Source organism: Phocoena sinus, chromosome 14, assembly GCF_008692025.1.
Source record: "Phocoena sinus isolate mPhoSin1 chromosome 14, mPhoSin1.pri, whole genome shotgun sequence".
Taxonomy (NCBI): Eukaryota; Metazoa; Chordata; class Mammalia; order Artiodactyla; family Phocoenidae; genus Phocoena; species Phocoena sinus.
This window is the reverse complement of record NC_045776.1, coordinates 27,583,462-27,602,903: the sequence shown is the minus strand read 5'-3', so window position 1 is coordinate 27,602,903 and position 19,442 is coordinate 27,583,462. Positions and strand designations below refer to the sequence as shown.

Below are 19,442 nucleotides of genomic sequence, written 5' to 3'. Positions count from 1 at the left end.
CAGAAAAAAGTCCTAGCAAGCCTTACTGCACAGAAATTTTACAGAATTAAATACTACTAAACCTACCAAGCCAGACTACAACTGAACTTTTGCAATTCCATCTTAATTTCATCAGTTTTGGCTGGTCCAAGAAGTTGCAGCATAATAACTCCTACGAATACAGACTAGATATATCCCAATAATTTTATTTTAAATATCAATATTTTTAAAGTAGGCTTATTTTTTAAAGCAACTTCTTCAGGAAAAATGTTTAACAAAATCGCCTCCCATTCTCTTCAACATTAGAAGGCCATTCATCATACCTGGATGAAAGGAACAGCCCATTTACTAACACCAGCCGGGCATCGAAGAATATGGTTTAGAAGGAAGAGGTGATCTCCAGGACAGCCAACTCTTTGTAACACTGATACCTAAACAATAAAGGATGTATAGTTTTACTATTTACAAAGACGAATGTTTTTAAGGGTCTAATGAAATCACTTATCCGATATTTAAATACATGTGATCTTTCAAAAGAGTAACCAGACATAAGATATACCACTGACTGGTTGAGTTTCTACCACAGAGGTACACAGAGGCCTATGAACCTAAGAGCACTCTGATAAAAATATCATAAGCAGTTTCTCTGCAAACCCAATTTTTATTATCTGGCAAATTACAAATCACTAATGTTCCTGGCCACACGTGAATAGATATAAGTCAAGTAGTTTAATCTATTCCCAGTTTGTAATAGTTTCTCAGATACAAGTAAGTATGCTTAGAACCTCAGCCCATATCTAAGAATGCTAGCATGAACCTAAAAAAAGCACCCAAGGGAGCTCCATTGAGAAACATAACCAGTAAACGAACAACCTCTCCCCACGTAACACACCTGATATCTTTCCTAAAGTTCCCAAATCCTGATTCCTTTCTTTTTTTTCCCCTAAAAAAATTTTTTAAAGTATAATCACAGCATTAAACACAAGATGATAAAAAAGTGATATGAACAACTTTTAGCTCACATACCTATATTCTGAATATACATCTAGTCTTAAATTTAGCATGCTTCCCACATTTCCATTTCCTTCTAAGTCGAAGGCCAAAGATAATTTAACATAAACTTTACCAGAGAGAAAAGCACTGTTTGCTTAATAATGCACTAGATAAGGATAACTTATTTCCACGTCATGAGCAAAGAAAACGTCACTAATATATTAAACAAATTAGCTGAAGAAGCTATTAAAGAAAAACCTATAAGGAAACAGGAGATAATTCTTAAATTATCAGGGAAATAAAGGACAGTATACTATGTCTATTTCCTTACCAATTTCTGCAGCCAGAGAAGAATATCATCATGGAACTGAGTATCTTCATTAACTCTCCTGGTGAACATGAATAAGACACTAATGCACTCCTTTAGCTGACACAGATCAGAGGGAATGCTTTCTACCTGTTTAGAAACTATAAATTAAAAAGAGGATTAAATGAGTCCCATATAAATGGTATTTGTGGGAGAATTTTTAGTGTCTCTACTTAAAATAAATAAATAAATAAACTATTTAAAATATTTAATTCAGATGAAAATCCAAGGAGAAAAGTTACATCAAAATATCTGAGTTTCTACTAAATATGTAAACTGAAAAAAGTATTTAACTTCGTGAAGTATTTCAAAGCAAGAAAAAATTAACTTCATCAAAATTTTTTATTTAAAAATCAGCAAATCTCTGGCCTAGCCCCAGCTGATTAGTTATGAAAACGATAAGGGGGAAGAAGTTTTTTATTTTTAATGATCCTAGTATCTCTCCAAGAAATAAAAATTGCATACATAATACTTATCATATAGTAAAGGCTAATTTCTTTTTCTTTTTTTTTTAATAAATGTATTTATTTATTTATTTTTGGCCGCATTGGGTCTTCGTTGCTGTGCACGGGCTTTCTCTAGTTGCGACAAGCAGGGGCTACTCTTAATTGTGGTGCGCAGGCTTCTCATTGCGGTGCGCGGGCTTCTCTTGCTGCGGAGCACGGGCTCTAGACACATGGGCTTCAGTAGTTGTGGCATGCGGGCCTCAATAGTTGTGGCTCATGGGCTCTAGAGAGCAGGCTCAGTAGTTGTGGCGCACGGGCTTAGCTGCTCTGTGGCATGTGGGATCTTCCATGATCAGGGCTAGAACCTGTGTCTCCTGCGTTGGCAGGAGAATTCTTAACCACTGAACCACCAAGAAAGCCCAAGGCTAATTTATTAAAACCCAAAATAAGATGAAAAATTCAGAACATTATAAATGCCCTGATGAAAATTAAACACCCCAACAAAATGGACAAGCAAAAATAAAGTGCAACAGACAGAATGAAAAAGTATTGTGATTATTAGTTTTAGAATCAAAAACTATATTTGGACTTGAATTGGTAATGAACACATAAATTAGGACAGTAAGAGACATTAATGATAAAAAGCAAACTTTTGGCTTCCTAGAGAAGGAGAGAATGACAGCCCACGGGGTAGGGAGACCTGGCACTGCTCCGAAGAAATGTTATTAAGGCAGATCTCAGTCCTCTATTGGGGGAGGTAAGGTAAAACAGCAAGCACAAATTATCCCTTATAATATCCGCACACAATAGAATCAAACAGATTGTATCCCTCAATTCTTTTTATATTTTAGACCACAAGAAAGAGTGAGACTTTCATTACTTACACACCTTGGTCTTCCTGATGAATTGCTAAAGATCTCAGAACAGCCGAACTATTGAGTAATGTGTAGATGTAAGACTCCACTTGCAACCGTGAGAGCACAGAAGTATAAGAATGCAGCGCCAAGGTCTGGTGGAGGTGCTCAGATTTGGCATCAAACAGTTTTTTTAGCTCTCCCAGTGCATTTTCATTCATCTCCACTCTCTGGTAGCGATGATGGCCTGAAACTTTCACTTGATCAGCACAGATACCCTAGCAGTGGGCAAAAGGGTAAGATATGAAGCCAGTTACTCTTTGCTCTTAAAGCCTGTATACAATACACAGGCTTCAGTACCATCTTCAAAGAGCTTACAAATCGCAGTGAGGGAACAATACTACTACGTAGAAAACAATGAAGCTACTATACAACCAGGTGCCAATCACAAAGGCATCACAAGTTCAGAGACGAGAAGAGAAATCCTAAAATGCAGTAGGTGGGGAAAGGTGCAAGAAAACAATAGAGCTTGTCTCTAAGACCCTCATGACTGATGACCTTACCTTCTACTTTATAAACACTGAGGTCAGTGTGATATCCCCTCAACTTTGAGAGAACTCAAAATATCTCTGTACTTACCCTCACCATTCTTTGTGATTCTGCTCAAAACAAATCCCTCCTTTCCAATATTAACCCTCCAACTGTTTTCTTGATTCTATTCTCTCTTTTTCAGTATTTTCAAGTTTCCCTCTCCACAGGATCCTTCCTATCTACAAAGAGATACACAGGTCTCCAAGGAATGACGATTAGGGTTGGGGGAAATCACACGTTTCTCCCTGACATCTCCTCCATCTTCCCTTCACTGCTAAACTTGTCAAGAGTAGCCTTCTCTTCCTCGCCATCCCTCCCAGGCCACTATGCAATGGCTTTCCTGATGGCACCTTGGCCTCCATAGGGTCACATCTTATTACCTTCCCTATTTTCTCATTTCCTCTTGACCTCGTTCCATGGATCATCCTCCCCTTGACACTCTCTACCCATTAGATGTTCCTGGCATTATGCCCAAGGTCACAAGCTAAATGGCCCACAGGCTGAATCTGACCTGGAGACATGACTTGCTTTGGCCTCTACTGTGCATGAGTGAGTGAGTGAGTGAGAGTGAGAGTGAGAGAGAGAGAGAGAGAGAGAGAGAGAGAGAGCATATGTGTGTGTGTGTGTGTGTGTGTGTGTGTGTGTGTGTGTGTGTATTTAGTTGCCAACATTTACAAATCAGGATCCCTCACATAAAAATCCAGATTTCTAGCTTCTCTTAGAAAAACATAAGATGTGGCAATGCTGAACCAATATAACCTCACAGCAACAATCAACTATAACACAAGAGCAGCTCCCCATGCTGGACCAGGCCTGAGCTTACCCAGTGATCACCGTCCCACTCAACCTGTTTCACTTCTCCAGGTTACCTGCCCGGCCCCTGTGGGCATATGACACTGTGACTCCTGCACTCAATTACTATGGGCTAAGACAGGGTCAGTGTGGGTAAAAAGAGCAGACTCCAGACCTCAATGGCATCACAGGAATAGCAGCTCCACTGAAAATTCCCCAGGCTCCTGCAAGCTTTACGATACACTAGTCAATATACCTGTACAGACAACTGTTCCTCCTTGAAGTGCCATAGTCGACTTCTGGCATTTTGGCAATCAGACATCAGAGCAAGGAGCTCAGCTTCAGCCAGCAGCAGCTGCTTCCTACAGCGTGAGTAGTTCAAAAGCAACTCATAAAATTCATGCCTGTCCTGATGAGCCATGCTGTCAAATTCTTCTAAATATGATTCAACATTTTCCAGCCATGAACCAGGCTCAAAGACTTTTAGCTGTTCTTCAGTAAATGGTACTATTTCTGGTTGAGATGGGAGCTCCGGGTAGAGCCGCTCATTACGAAGCAAGGGTTTCACTGCCACCAAAGCCGGTATATCCCCAGCAGTTTCAGCTGGCAACTGGGGATACAGTTTTTTCACTCTAGGTGGCTGGAAAATGTCTTTGGCTTCACAAGAACTCTGCAAGCCAACATTTTGTAGCACCTCTGAAGAAAGACCCAAGGCTTCTTGGTCTTCTCTCCTATTCTGAGTATCTCTGACCTTCAAATTTTCCACTTCCTGCTGAATATAAGAAATATTAGATTGCAGTGTGCTTTCCAAAGGTCCACATTGTACCAGTTTATCTTCCTCCATTTCTGTAGTGTTCTCGGGGGGTTCTACTTTGGTTCCAACATCGCCTCCAGGATCGACCTTCGGCTTGACTGCATCATCCCCAGCACAGGCTATCTCCTCTCCCTCCTTCAGACTCTCTGTTTTACATGTCAGGGACTCTTCATTGCTTAGAGTTAAGGAAGTGAGTGGTACATCAAACATTTTACTCTCGTTTTGTCGACTAGCATCATTCTGGGGCTGGGAATCGGTTAACTCCTTTAGATGGTCTCCTTGGAATTCACAAGGTGGGGTAGGGATTTCCAGCTCTCTGGAGGTTTTTGGAAGGGAGACTTCATCAGACTCTTCCCTCTGAAGGGTTTCATATTTCTTCTTTTCCTAAAAACAAGATTTATAATGTGAAATAATTTATAATGTAACAATAACTGATGCTTTCAACATGAGGAATTTTTAAATTGTATAAAAAATCTAAGTTCACTTCATAAGCAATGTGTTTCATATTTCATATTATTCAATTTTGAGAATGCTGAATTTGGGAGATTCACTAGTCTAATCCCTACAGAGGAAGACATGAGAATAAGCAACAAATTATGATTCAAGAATGGAGAAGGAAAGTCTTAATTAGACTGTTCTCCATTCTGCTAGAGGTTAAGTAAGAGAGAACAGTCTCCAAGTATCTTAGGCTTCAACAGTTTTGCATCCTGACAAACATATCTATTCAAATTTCAGGCAGAAAAAGTCAGGACAACTTGAGCAATGAAATAACTATAGTACTGGATTATAACCTCAGAATAAAATCAATATCCATGAGTCCATACTCACATAACTAAATAGATAAACATATATACATATGTTATATGTATCTTTTTTTCCTTAATGGACAAGAAGTGGCACTCTCCCTTACAAAAGTCCAATTAATAAATGTAGATGGAATGAGAAAAACAGAAAATCACGATTAGAACTCCATGGTAATAACTGCCACAGGCAAGAGGCAAGATCTACTAAGTAATGAAAGTGAGTGAAAATTTAAGCAGAAGCAGAATATTGTATAGTCTCAAAGTATCCCCTAAATATTTAGTAATTACAAAGGGAAAAATCGTAAGTTTCGGTGGAGAATCCTGGCAGTCAACACCTTAACCAAGTGATCAGGGTTACTATAACCAGTAATACATCCCCATACGATGTGCTGAGAAGGTTTATCCCCTCTTCAGTACCCTTTCTAATAATGTATAACCTCAATCTAAGCATGAGAAAACACCAGACGAAAACCCAAATTAAGGGAAAGTCTACAAAATAACTGAAGTGCTATGATCATCAAAGAAAAGACAAGACTGAGGAATTATCAAAAGACTGGAGAAAACTATTAGAGACATGACAACTGAATGCAATGTAGGATCCTGGATTGGACACTGGAACAGAAAAAGGACATTAGCAAGAAAACTGGTGAAATTCAAAAAAGTTCTATATTTTAGTTAATAACATTGTACCAATGTTAATTTGTTGGTTGTGATAAATGTTCTACAACATAGAATTTACAGTTACATAACACAAGAAGATGTTGGATGAAAGGCATATGGAACTCTCTGTATTATATCTGCAACTTATTAAATCCAAAATTAATTCCAAAAAAAACAAAAAACAGTTAACGATTTAAAAAATAAGATAAAATAAATTATGGTTTTTTAATGAAGTATCTCTGGCATTAACACACAAACTAGACACACAGGAAAGAAGCCTGGATAAAAAAGAAGAAAAAATATGGAAATATTTATTATTTATTTAAATAAAATTGTTACATCCAAAGAAACTAAAAAATGACTGACTCTCTCAAATACTTCCCTCATTATAAATTTTTTTTTTTAATGTGGGGTGTTTTTTGGCTATGTTGGGTCTTCGTTGCTTCATGCGGGCTTTCTCTAGTTGCTGCGAGCGGGGGCTACTCTTCGCTGTGGTACGAGGGCTTCTCATTGTGGTGGCTTCTCTTGTTGAGAAGCACGGGCTCTAGGTGCACAGGCTTCAGTAGTTACAGCACGTGGGCTCAGTAGTTGTGTTTCGCAGGCTCTAGAGTGCAGACTCAGTAGTTGTGGCGCATGGGCTTAGTTGCTCCACGGCCTGTGGGATCTTCCCGGACCAGGGCTCGAACCCGTGTCCCCTGCATTGGCAGGTGGATTCTTAACCACTGTGCCACCAGGGAAGTCCCCACTGTGAAATTTTAAGGAAGGCAAAATCATGGTTACAAAGTTATCAGTGATTTTGGATTATGTTGTCCAGCAAACGTCCAGCCAAAAAAAGCTGACAAGTAAATAGCCAAAAAAGTAAAACATTTATAGGCACCTAATATTAGGAAGAAAAGACGAATGTTTTTGAAATGGAATTTGAGCTCAGCTTGCTGGTAATGAACTACCAAATGTTTACAAATGGTGGTGATGCAAGAAGCAACGTGTCCCTCCAAAATTACTTTAATCTGCACCGTGGATATCAGATTCCGAGAGCAGCCATACAATGCATACAAACCACTTTGTCAAACTGCCTAAAATCATGAATACCAGGAAAGCATTACATGAGCATTTATAAGAAAATGAAAAAGTGGGTCCAATTACACTGCAATGATGTTTAGCACACTAGCTATAATAAATAGGTTTGTCAGATTGAGAGGTCAGAAAAAAGAAAATTAGGAGAGGGAGGCCAATGGTTACTACAGTGGGAGAAATACTGGTGTACTGTTCAGGGCAGAGGCCAAATTTTAGTGAGCTGAACAATAAAGAAATGAAATTAAGAAAACAACTTCATTTATAATGAACAGAGAACAAAATACTTAGGGATAAGCTTAACAAAAGAAGTGTAAAATTTATACTCTGAATATTACAAAACAAAATTTGAAAGAAATTAAAGACTAATAAGTGAAAACACATTCCATTTTCATGGATCAGATCACAATATTGTTAATATGGCAATACTCCTCAAATTGATATACAAATTCAACACCATCTCTATCAAAATCCCAGCTGCCTTTTTTGCAGAAAATGACAAGCTGATCCTTAACCTCATAAGGAAATGCAAGGAACCCAGAATAGATGAAACAATCTTGAAAAAGAAGAACAAAGTTGGAGATTTCACGCTTTGCAATTTCAAAATCTACTACAAAATTACAATAATAAAGACAGTGTGGTTCTAGCACATGGACAAACAAACAGATCAATGAAACAGAACTGAGAATCCAGAAATAAACTCTTTTTTTTAATCAACATTTTTTATTTCTTGTCTTTTTTTTTTTCAAGTTGTTGGGAGCTTTTTATTTATTTTTTACGTCTTTATTGGAGTATAATTGCTTTACAGTGTTGTGTTAGTTTCTGCTGTATGACAAAGTGAATCAGCTATATGTATACGTATATCCCCATATCTCCTCCCTCTTGCGTCTCCCTCCCACCCTCCCTATCCCACCCCTCTAGATGGTCACAAAGCACCAAGCTGATCTCCCTGTGCTATGTGGCTGCTTCCCATTAGCTATCTATTTTACATTTGGTAGTGTATATATGTCCATGCCACTCTCTCACTTCGTCCCAGCTTACCTTTCCCCTGCCCCGTATCCACAAGTCCATTCTCTACATCACCGTCTTTATTCCTGTCCTGCCCCTAGGTTCTTCTTTTTTTTTTTAACATCTTTATTGGAGTATAATTGCTTTACAATGGTGTGTTAGTTTCTGCTTTATCACGTACCACAATGTTCACGGCAGCTCTATTTACAATAGCCAGGACATGGAAGCAACCTAAGTGTCCATCAACAGATGAATGGATAAAGAAGATGTGGTACATATATACAATGGAATATTACTCAGCCATAAAAAAACGAAATTGAGTTATTTGTAGTGAGGTGGATGGCCCTCTTAGAGTCTGTACATACAGAGTGAAGTAAGTCAGAAAGAGAAAAACAAATACCGTATGCTAACACATATATATGGAATCTAAAAAGACCAAAAAAATGGTCATAAAGAACCTAGGGGCAAGACGGGAATAAAGACGCAGACCTACTACAGAATGGACTTGAGGATGTGGGGAGGGGGAAGGGTAAGCTGGCATAAAGTGAGAGAGTGGCATGGACACATATACACTACCAAATGTAAAACAGATAGCTAGTGGGAAGCAGCCGCATAGCACAGGGAGATCAGCTTGGTGCTTTGTGACCACCTAGAGGGGTGGGATAGGGAGGGCGGGAGGGAGGGAGATACAAGGGGGAAGAGATATGGGGATCTATGTATATGTATAACTGATTCACTTTGTTATAAAGCAGAAATAAACTCTTATGTTTAAGGTCAACTGATTTTCAACAAGGATGCCATGACAATTCAATGGGGAAAGAACAGCCTTCAACAAATGGTGCTAAACAACTGGATATCCAAAGAATAAAATTGTACCCCTATCTTATATCATACACAAAAATTAACAAAAAGGATCATAGACCTAACATAAGATCTAAACCTTTTAAACTTTTCAAAAAAAAACACAGGAGTAAATCTTAGTGACCTTGGGTTAGGTAAAGCCTTGTTAGACATGACACCGAAAGCACAGCAACAAAAGAAAAAAGTAGATAAATTGGACTTCATAAAAATTTTAAGATTTTGTGCTGAAAATCAAAACATGAAGAAAATGGAAAGACAACCCCACAGAATGGAAGAAAATGTCTTCACATCAATTATTATATAAGGGGCTTATATACAGAATAAAAAAAAAGAACTCTTGTAACTCAAGAATAAAAAGATGAACAATCCAATTTAAAAATGGGCAAAGGATCTGAACAGACATTTCTCCAAAGATAATACAAATGGCACATAAAAAGAGACTTAACGTTATGAGTCATCACAGAAATGCAAATCAAAATCACAATGAGGTAACATATCACACCCGCTAAAACTACTAAAGTCAGATAACAGTAAGTGTTGACAAGGATGTAGAAAAATTAGTATCCTCAAACACTGCTGGTGGGAAGCTAACATGATGCTTCTCTATGCAAAAGAGTTTGGCATTCTGAACCATGGTGATGGTGACACAATCTTGGATCATACCAAAAGCCACTGTATTACACATTTTAAATAAGTATAGTGTGTGAATTATAGCTCAATAAAGCTGTTAGATGAAAAGATGGAAGATTTTAAAAACTCAGAGAGTTGAGAAATAAATGAAAAGTAAGGAAGCAGAGATGGGAATGTGAAATAGAGGGAGAAAATTTTAGTTGTCTTTTCTTAAACTGTAAGAGACCTCTGGGGGTGTTAAATGTTAACTGGAAGAGAAGATAGGGAGCTGGAAGTAGGCCAAGGTGGGCCACAAGATCAAGGGCACAGTAAATAAACACACCTCCTGCAACCCACAAGCCACTTCAGGCTTCCTCTCCAGCCTGTCCCTCAGGAGTTTTTAACTTCCCTTTGCCAAGGGAAGTTGTTGCCCAACTCTGACCCCACCAAACCACTTCCTCTTTCCCTACTCCATGACTGCCCTTGCAATTTCAAATTCTTCCCCTCAACTAAACAAAATGAAGTCTCCAGCTGCTACTATCAAACTTGCAGGCCCACATCCAGCAGATCTACCTTCCTGGGAATAATCACAACCATAACAGCAACAGATAATATGGTTAGATAATCAATTAAAGAATTTTTTAAACCTTCCTAATGCTCCCAGAGAAGAACACATAAGACTTTGGGTTTTATTTCCCTTGGGGGTGGAACTCAGCGCTTCTCTGTTTAATTCTCCACCTGTGTTGTTACAGAAGTTAGGTCCAAAGAAGAATTAACCTGGGGTTGCCCCAGGAAAGGAGGTGGGGGAAAGGAGAGGAAAGCTGGTGATTTGATTCAAAGAATGGACTGGCCAGATCAGAGAAGGAAGGCAGAAGGAAAGGATGAACAACTGCGAGACACACAACTGTTTGAGAGGGTAGCAAAGGCCTGCCCCTGCCCCTCACAGATCCCTGGATAGGACAGGATGCCTGGGGTGCATATGCGGAGGGAGAAGGGGTTCACTGTGTTCATCACCAACGCCATGGCCTCTAAGCAGTGGTGAGCTCCCTGTGGCTCAATTCACTTCTCCAAAGCACAGAATAGGGGAGCAGGTCCTGAAAGGTCTCCTAGCCTCCAACCTCTGCCCTACCACCAATTCATCCCAAACACCACTATAAGACTGGTCTCCCTAAAACACTACCCTGAACACCACAAAAACAATCACAGCTCTCCATTTAATGAAAGTCTGACTCTTAACTTCAGCACTCAGTGCCTTTGATGACTCAGTTATGATCCTGTCCCAAGACAAAATCTTCAATGACCACATCAACCCTTCCACAGCACATGCTTTACTCTGAACTCTGCGGTGTGTACTTGCCATCTGGCCCTGGTCACGTGCTACCACATATGGTTATTGTTGTGTCCCCCAAATGACCACAAATATCTTGAGACCAGAGAATATATCTTATGCCTTTTTGGATCTGATCTGCCTCTGATTTTCAACACTTTGTTCAATAAACATTTCTTGAAACAATAATGATGACTTATAGTTCACAAGAAATTACTGAGTACCAACTGTGTGCTGAGCTCCTAGGTACTTGCACCCTAAAATGAAGAAATTATTGAATTATCCAACAAATGTGCTCTGGCACATTCAGAAATTTATTTTTATATGCCTCACAGAAAGCAAACAGACTATCCAATGAATTCAGAGAAAACTGAACTTTTAAGCCAAAATCTGAATCAAATTTTACACTTAAGATACAAAATTTCATTTAAAAACAAAAAAGAAAGCCAACTTCCAATTACTTTGCCTACTTGAGTTAACCAGAGATAAAGATTAGAACCTACTGTATATATAACAATCATTACAGATCACAAAATAAAATTCAAACAGAACTCCACGTGTATCAAGCTGTGTGTGCAAAAATTAGTGCTTACATAATTTTATTTTAACCAAAAGACATGTTTCTTACAACTGAAAATGGCCTAGAGATTAACATTTCTTTATTTTTGATCTCTACATAAGTTACGTACAGGTAGAGAACCAATTTTAAAATAATTCCACCCGAGAAAAAATAATCAAGAAGTTATACAGAAACAGAAGAGTTGTTAATAAACACAGAAAGACTTACTTAACCATACATTACAGTAAATATGCCCTACACTGTTGGTGTATGTGTGGGGAAAAAACCTAAAGAGCACATAACAAACTGCTACCAACAGTTATCTCCAAGAGATGGAATTCAGGGCATTTCATTTCTGTGTTGTATACTTCTCTCTCTGTGTGTATATACTCATACATACACACTTTTTTTAAGCAATGAGCACTTTTGTAGTCAGAAAAAAAGTTTATTTTTTTTTTTAAGTTCTGGAAAATAAATGGTCACTTTCCATTCACCACTTGCAGTTCTTCCTCTTTAAACTGTACTAAGTAAAAATATTACAACTGCTTTCCATCCTTAAAAATATTAATGAGCTACTTCTTCATAAATGATAATGGTTCAGTTTTACACACTACATAGAATACTTTTGTGGGATTACTTTATTTTTTTCATTATTCTGAAAGTATTTATTAGGTAACTACTACTGTATGTTAGGCATAGTTCTAGTACATGGGGTACATGAAGTGAACCAAACAGGCAAAGCTCCTTGGCCATGGGATTACTTTAAATGCAGGGTCTGTTTATCATGAATGTCTGTATCCACGGCACTTAGCACAACGCCTGGCACAGAATAGATAAAAAGGGCCTGGACACATGAGTCCAACTATCAGTTTAAGAGCTCTCAGGGCAATTTTACCCACTCTCCTTGGGATGTACAAGAATGCTTTACAAGTAAAAAGGAGAAGGATGGGGACTATACACTTTGCTGAGAATACAACATCTCCTCCTGGCTGCCACTTCTTTTGTGTTCCTCTTAGCAATCTTGCTTCACGTATCAGCAGCACTTTCCATGCTTGATCTCTTCCTCTTCCTTTCATAGGCTTTTTTCTCTCAGCTTCTGGGACCCCAAACATATCCTACCTCACCCGTCACTCCTCACGCTCCTTTGTTGATTCCTGCGCCTCTCCCCGCAAAACTGGAGTGCCCTTGGGTCCTGTTCTTGTCACCTGTTTATACTACACTCACTCCTAAGGTAACCTAGTTCAGTCTCTGGTTTTAAATAACTACCTATATGCTGATGACCCCAAATCTTTTATCTCTCCCAAACTCTAGATCCACATATCCAATCCATTTGGATGTCTGACAGACATTTATTTCAAAATTAGCATGTCCTAAACTGAACTCCTGATCTGCCCCCCAAAAGCTGTCCTACTCACTGCCTCCTCCCTCTCAGTCACCCCTGACTGTTTTCTCATATCCCAACCAAACCACCAACATATAGTCTTGGCTAGATCTTCACCACCTCTGCTTTACAACTCTGGTCCAGGCCACCATCCCCTCCTGCCTGGATCACAGCAAAAATCTCTTAGAAGGTCTCTCTGCTTGTACTCTTGCTCCCTTACAGTCCGTTCTCAACAAAGCAAGCACAGTGACCCTTTAAAATAACTTAGATCATATCACTCCTCGGCTTGAAACCCTGAGGTGATTCCATATTTCACTCAAAGTACGAATCCTTACAATGGCCTATAAGGCCCTACACGACCTGGCCTCTTGTCACCTTCCTGACTTCAAATACTCTCCCAAATACTCTCCCCTCACGCACTCCACCCTAAGGATACTGCTACTGCCTTAAAGCATTTGCCCCAGGTGTTCCCAAGATCCAAATGGCTAACTCCCTCACCTCTTTCATGTCTTTACTTAAATTTCACCTTCAGTAAGGACTACCTTGACTGCTTATATAAAAATCACAACCTGGACTTCCTGGTGGCGCAGTGGTTAAGAACCCACCTGCCAATGCAGGGGACACGGGTTCGAGCCCTGGCCCGGGAAGATCCCACATGCTGCGGAGCAACTAAGCCCGTGCACCCCAACTACTGAGCCTGTGCTCTAGAGCCCGCGAGGCACAACTACTGAAGCCTGCGCGCCTAGAGCCCATGCTCCGCAACAAGAGAAGCCACTGCAATGAGAAGCCCATGCACCGAAGAGTGCCCCCACTCGCCACAACTAGAGAAAGCCCGCGTGCAGCAACAAAGACCCAACACAGCCAAAAATTAATTAATTAATTAATTAATTAATTAAACTTATTTAAAAAAACAACTCACAACCCATCCTAATCACCAGTACTCAGCTCCTTACCCTGTTCCTCTTTTCCTTTTTCCATAGCACTTGTCATCTTCTAATATACTACACATTTTATTTATTTTTTTATGGAGTTTTCTGTTTGTCTTCTCCTTCTAGAATGCAAGTTACGTTAAGGCCAGGTTCTTTTTTTTATTTTTTATTTTTCCTCTGTTTACATCCCAAGTTCTTAGAACAGTTTCTGGGACATAGTGGGTGATCGATGAGTGTTTATTCAACAAATAACTGGATCTTAGGAGGCACAACAGGAGCTAAATAATATAGAACATCCCCCAACTTCACTCCTATAATCACTCATGGGAAGGAGGGACTAAGAGGTAGAAATCATCTAGGCCAAGAAGCAAGAGGCGATGGGGATTTAAAGGTCTCTGTTTCTGTTATCAGTTTTCTGGGACACATCTCAATCTATCCTTAGCAATTACAATATGCTCTTACTATTAATGAGTTGTCGGCATTCAGAATTTATTATTAACTGCAAAAAAACTTTCCACGACTATAAAATATACTGCTTCTGCAGAGTAAATCCAATCTAAAAATCTACTGTTCTTAACCCATAATCTACCATGATCAATGAAGTCAGGGTCCTCCAAGGTGGGTGAAACTAATCAGGACTATCTCTTAGGTATCAAGTGATAAGCACCAGATAACCACAAACTAGCAATGTGAGCTCATCTTCCAAATGATTAACATTAAGGAATATAGGTCAGCTGCTGGGTCAAACTATCGAAAGGCAAAAGCACATGACACTCCTCACTTCCTGAAATGAGCCTTGGAACTACTTTATGGTTCCACTAACAGTAACCAAATTACACCACAATGGTAAAGGTTTCATTAATGTAGGACTTCATGATCATAAGCAAACCATAACCAGCACTAAGTAATAAATCTATTTACTCTAAGAGAAGAATCAATTTTCTAAACTGACAAGTATGAGGGCCTTGCTGATGTTGTGGGCTTTTTCCATTTGTTTTCTCATACTATTTAGAGGAAATTTACCAGAGTAAATTCTTCTGAGTGACAAAGCTTGGAAATATTCTTCAATACTGGTATTTTTTCCTTCATTCAACAAACATTAGCAAATGCCTACAAGGGCTGTAAAGGGTATTAGGAAAAAGACAGGTCCCTCCCCCACTGAGTTCACAGTCTAAGGGAGAAGAGAGACGTTAACAAACTAACTGCAAGTGAGATGAGTGACACAAAGGGGTGCAGAGCGCTACTGGTGAGGGCTGGGGGCGGCGGTAATGTGGGTGATGAGAGTGATGAGGTTTAAGCAGAGTCCTCATGAATGAGCAGGTGAAGAGGGACAGGAAGAGGTGTCAGCGCAGAGTAAAGAGCATGAGAAAAGGCCCTAAAGCAGGAAAGGACATATACGGTTGAGAATCAACAGAGATAGTAGTGAAGACCAGAGGCTGAGGAGAAAGACAAAATGCAGACAGTTTAGGGCCTTGAGTCCATACTTTGGACTCTTGGATTCTGGGCAATGGAAAATCTTTGAAAGGTCTTAAATAGGAGAGCAATCATTTTGGGGGTTTGTTTATAAAAATATCAATCCAGCTTCAGTTTAGAGAATGAGTAGCAAGAATGAACTTGGAAAGGCCATTTTAGCAAAAATCCAAGAAATCTTCCTTGGAGGATGGTTGAGTTAGTCAGGATGGAGAGAAATGGGCAGAATCAAGACAATAGTTACAAAATACAATTGGCAAGCCTTAGTGACTGACTAGATTTGAAAGGTGACTAAAAGTATGTCAAGGATTTCTGGTTTGATCAAATACCTCTGGAATTAAGGCCTCTTTATAAATTTTAAAAGATAAAAAATAAATTTATGTTTGTGTAGGGAGGTTGCCCACAATGTGTCAATAAAATGAGCAACTGGGGACTTCCCTGGTGGCGCAGTGGTAAAGAATCCGCCTTACAATACAGGGGATGAGGGTTCCATCCCTGGTCAAGGAACTAAGATCCCACATGCCACGGGGCCACTAAGCCCATGCGCCACAACTACTGAGCTCGCAGGCCTCAACTAGAGCCCACGCGCCCTGGAGCCTGTGCACCACAACCACAACTAGAAGAGAGAAAACCCACATGCCACAACTAGAGAGAAGCCTGCACGCCACAACGAAAAGATCCCACACGCCTCAGCAAAGATCCCACGTGTCGCAACTAAGACCTGACACAGCAAAAAAATAAATAAATAAATCTTTAAAAAAATAAAATGAGCAATTGGTTTTTTTGTTGTTGTGGTTGTTTGGTTTTTTTGCAGTACGTGGGCCTCTCCCATTGTGGAGCACAGGCTCTGGACGCGCAGGCTCAGCGGCCATGGCTCACGGGCCCAGCCACTCTGCTGCATGTGGGATCTTCCCGGACCGGGGCACGAACTCGTGTCCCCTGCATCGGCAGGCAGACTCTCAGCCACTGCGCCACCAGGGAAGCCCGAGCAATTGGTTTTTCATGATAGATTTAAGTTTGATTTTTAATTTTAGAAAATCTGTTCTAAACAAAATAACAGAGAATCCTCTTAACTGACCATTTTAAAGTATTTATAACATTCTAGCTATAGATACACATAGATATGTAGAACAATTATTAAGCTACTGGACTGAGAATTAAGATTTTGGGCTTTAACTTGAGTCTCTTACTAACTGCATGACTTCTGGCTTATCATTTAACTTATCTAGACTTTAGTTTCATCATTCATTTTGAAAAAAAAAACCCTACAGATTGAGAATTAAGATTCTGCTCTCTACAGATGGATGTTTACATGTTATACACTACTATATTCTAGGTTCAGGGACCTTATGCATGGCTGACCAATGGCTTTTTACTTCCTCCTCTATTTAGATAGTCCTTTACCAGCCCAATACAATGCAAAATTACTTCTCTTAAAAATGTTTCTGAAATTAGTAGCAAAATGGCTTCCTCCCCGGAGTAATTCCTCACAGACCTGGGTACACTGATGCACATAACTCCACTACAGTTTTTTTTTTAAAGGCATCATAATGAAAGGGATCTATATAAGTCATTTACAGCTTATTAAATATGGTAGCTTTGAACACCAGTCTCCTGCTAAAATCTTGTTCTCATGAGAAAATCCTATTTTCATATCACTTTTAAGTTACACCTGCTCTGGAACATCACCTACTTGTAGGAAAGGCAATTTCCTGTATTTTTAATACCACCTTCATTATTTCCTTAATATAAACTCAGTTTCAGGTAAGCCAAAATTATATATGTCCAGCTATCCACGGGCAGCATTTAATCTGTTCACTGTAAAATAAACGTCATTTCAGAAAACATATGGGTACGAAATGAAAGCCCAGACTGCGCCTGCAAACAAGACAAATCAACTTTAAATCACACCAATACCACACGTTAGTATAATCCAGGAAACCCAGAAAATTCAGATCTGTCCCTGCGGTATGAGTCCCGCTCTGGTTTAATTTCTGGTCATTCGTGCCCCATCATAAACAACCAGGATAATGAGAAATAAACAGCAGCAGCACCACTGTGATCTTGAATTTTTAAACTGAAAAGACACATCACTACAGCCTACTTTCTGTCTCTATCTGTAAAGCTCTTCCAAAGGATACATTCTTGAGTGGAGGAGGGGTCCCTTCCCTCTTTATGGGAAGAGGGACTGAAAATGTTCACAGATTATAAAGGAGAAAAAGAGAGTTAAAGATGAGACTGGGAAGAGAAAAGCTGCTTCACGATAGGAATCTAGACCCGGGTGAGGAAAGTCAAGAAAGGAGCAGAAAAGGAAGAGCCTAGTGAGGTCACAGGAGGAAAAAGAAAAAAAAAGGCTCCTGACAAAGTCCGGCAGAGAAACGTGAAGGAGGCACAGAGGAACAAGTCTGGTGTCAATGGGTGGGGGGATCAAATACGGGGAGGTGGGGACAGAGGATGAGAGGGGCTCAGGGGACGGGCAGAGTGGGCTGGAGAGGCCGAAGAGAAGGAAAAAAGACAGCGCACCTGCCAGGGCCTGGCGAGGATGGGATGGGCGGGTTCCCTCACCTTGGTTTTAGTCCGGCTGGCCTTGGCCTTGGCCCTGGCCCGGCGCGGGGGCCTCACCGCCTCGGCCATAGACCCTGCGATGGCAACGTCGCCACTTGTTTTTGTCAAAACTCTGCGCTTTCCACAACCTGCCCAGTTCCGGCCTCCGGGCTGTCACGTGATCGAATCTCCACCACTCCCGGGGGAGGGGCGGCAACTCGGAGCCTCTACCGGCAGCAAAGTAGGACAAACCACTCCGGGAGCCCTTTTCACTGGAGGATGGGGGCCCCGCCCCCTTACGTCCAGGCCCCACCCCCTGACCCGGCAAGCGCGCCTGGCTCCGGCCACGCTCGCCAATGGCTTGGGGTCGTCTTGGGTCCCGGCGTTACTTCCCGAACCGAGATCACGTCCTTCTCGCTGGCTCCGCCTCGCCGCACTCTGTCTAGGCTCCGGGAGGGCTCGCACACCTCACCCACGTTGACTTAAAGGAGTCCGGGGAGTGTGCTTGTCAGTCTTGTTTTGACCCTTAGATAAACAGGAGCTGTCAACCTAAATCTCTGTTTTGCACTCGAGAGCTTTGATGCCTATCCAGTTGTGCGCTTCAGTTTCATCCTGTGTAAAGGGGAAAGATGATACTTGCCTTTTCCAGTATAATGAAGATTAAATGGACTAATCGTCAAAGGTGCCTGGTAGCCGCGAGCGTATCTGTAAATGGTAGTTATTTTCATACTGTCCAAATTCCCAGGCAGCAAAGAGACATCTGCGCCCAAGAGGACAGACAAAAAAGCAAAAAGACAAGACCCATAAAAGTATTTTTCATGTAGATTTTACACACCTTCATTTAAAAATTCCAGATGTGAAAACTTGGCTCCATCTCCCTTTCCCACTCTACAATTTTTTTTCCAAAGCGCTTAGTACCTCTTAAAATACTATTATAATTTGCTTTTATGTTTGTGTCTGTCAACCTGGCTAGAATGTAAGATCCTTAAGGGCAGGGGTCTTTGTTTTGTTCCCTGAGGCATCCCAAGAGCCTTCTAGAACACTAGCCTGTAAGCGGTAGGCTCAATAAATTTTTGATGAATCAAATGTATGTGAGTTTTGTCTGATGGTGGGATAAAATAGTTGAGATGGAGGGGGGCCAGTGGGGAGACTATCCAAGAATAAGGCATGAAAAATGGAAAGGACTTAAGAGATGGAGTCTTCACAGTATCTTATTTATGAGCTAACTGAGCATATAAAATACAGTTGTAGGGAGGAAGGGAGACGTAAGAGGGAAGAGATATGGGAGCATATGTATATGTATAACTGATTCACTTTGTTATAAAGCAGAAACTAACACACCATTGTAAAGCAATTATACTCCAATAAAGATGTAAAAAAATAA

At 40.3% G+C, this 19,442-nt stretch overlaps 1 protein-coding gene across 2 annotated transcripts in view; it reads right to left on the bottom strand.

The window, feature by feature from the left end:
• Positions 1-18,196, bottom strand: part of EPG5 (ectopic P-granules autophagy protein 5 homolog) — a 138,110-nt gene extending 119,914 nt beyond the window's left edge. Inside the window, exons 1-5 of one of the 2 annotated variants that reach the window (XM_032654432.1) lie at positions 18,080-18,196; positions 4,279-5,220; positions 2,674-2,917; positions 1,304-1,440; positions 303-410 (exon numbers count right to left, since the gene is read on the bottom strand). In XM_032654432.1, the coding sequence (XP_032510323.1) occupies positions 303-410; positions 1,304-1,440; positions 2,674-2,917; positions 4,279-5,220; positions 18,080-18,148 (1,500 nt within the window). In that variant the 5' untranslated portion in view covers positions 18,149-18,196. Of the gene's footprint in view, positions 1-302; positions 411-1,303; positions 1,441-2,673; positions 2,918-4,278; positions 5,221-18,037 lie in introns of both variants that reach the window. The other variant, XM_032654431.1, reaches the window with a different exon arrangement.
• Between the last annotated feature and the right edge of the window lie 1,246 nt (positions 18,197-19,442).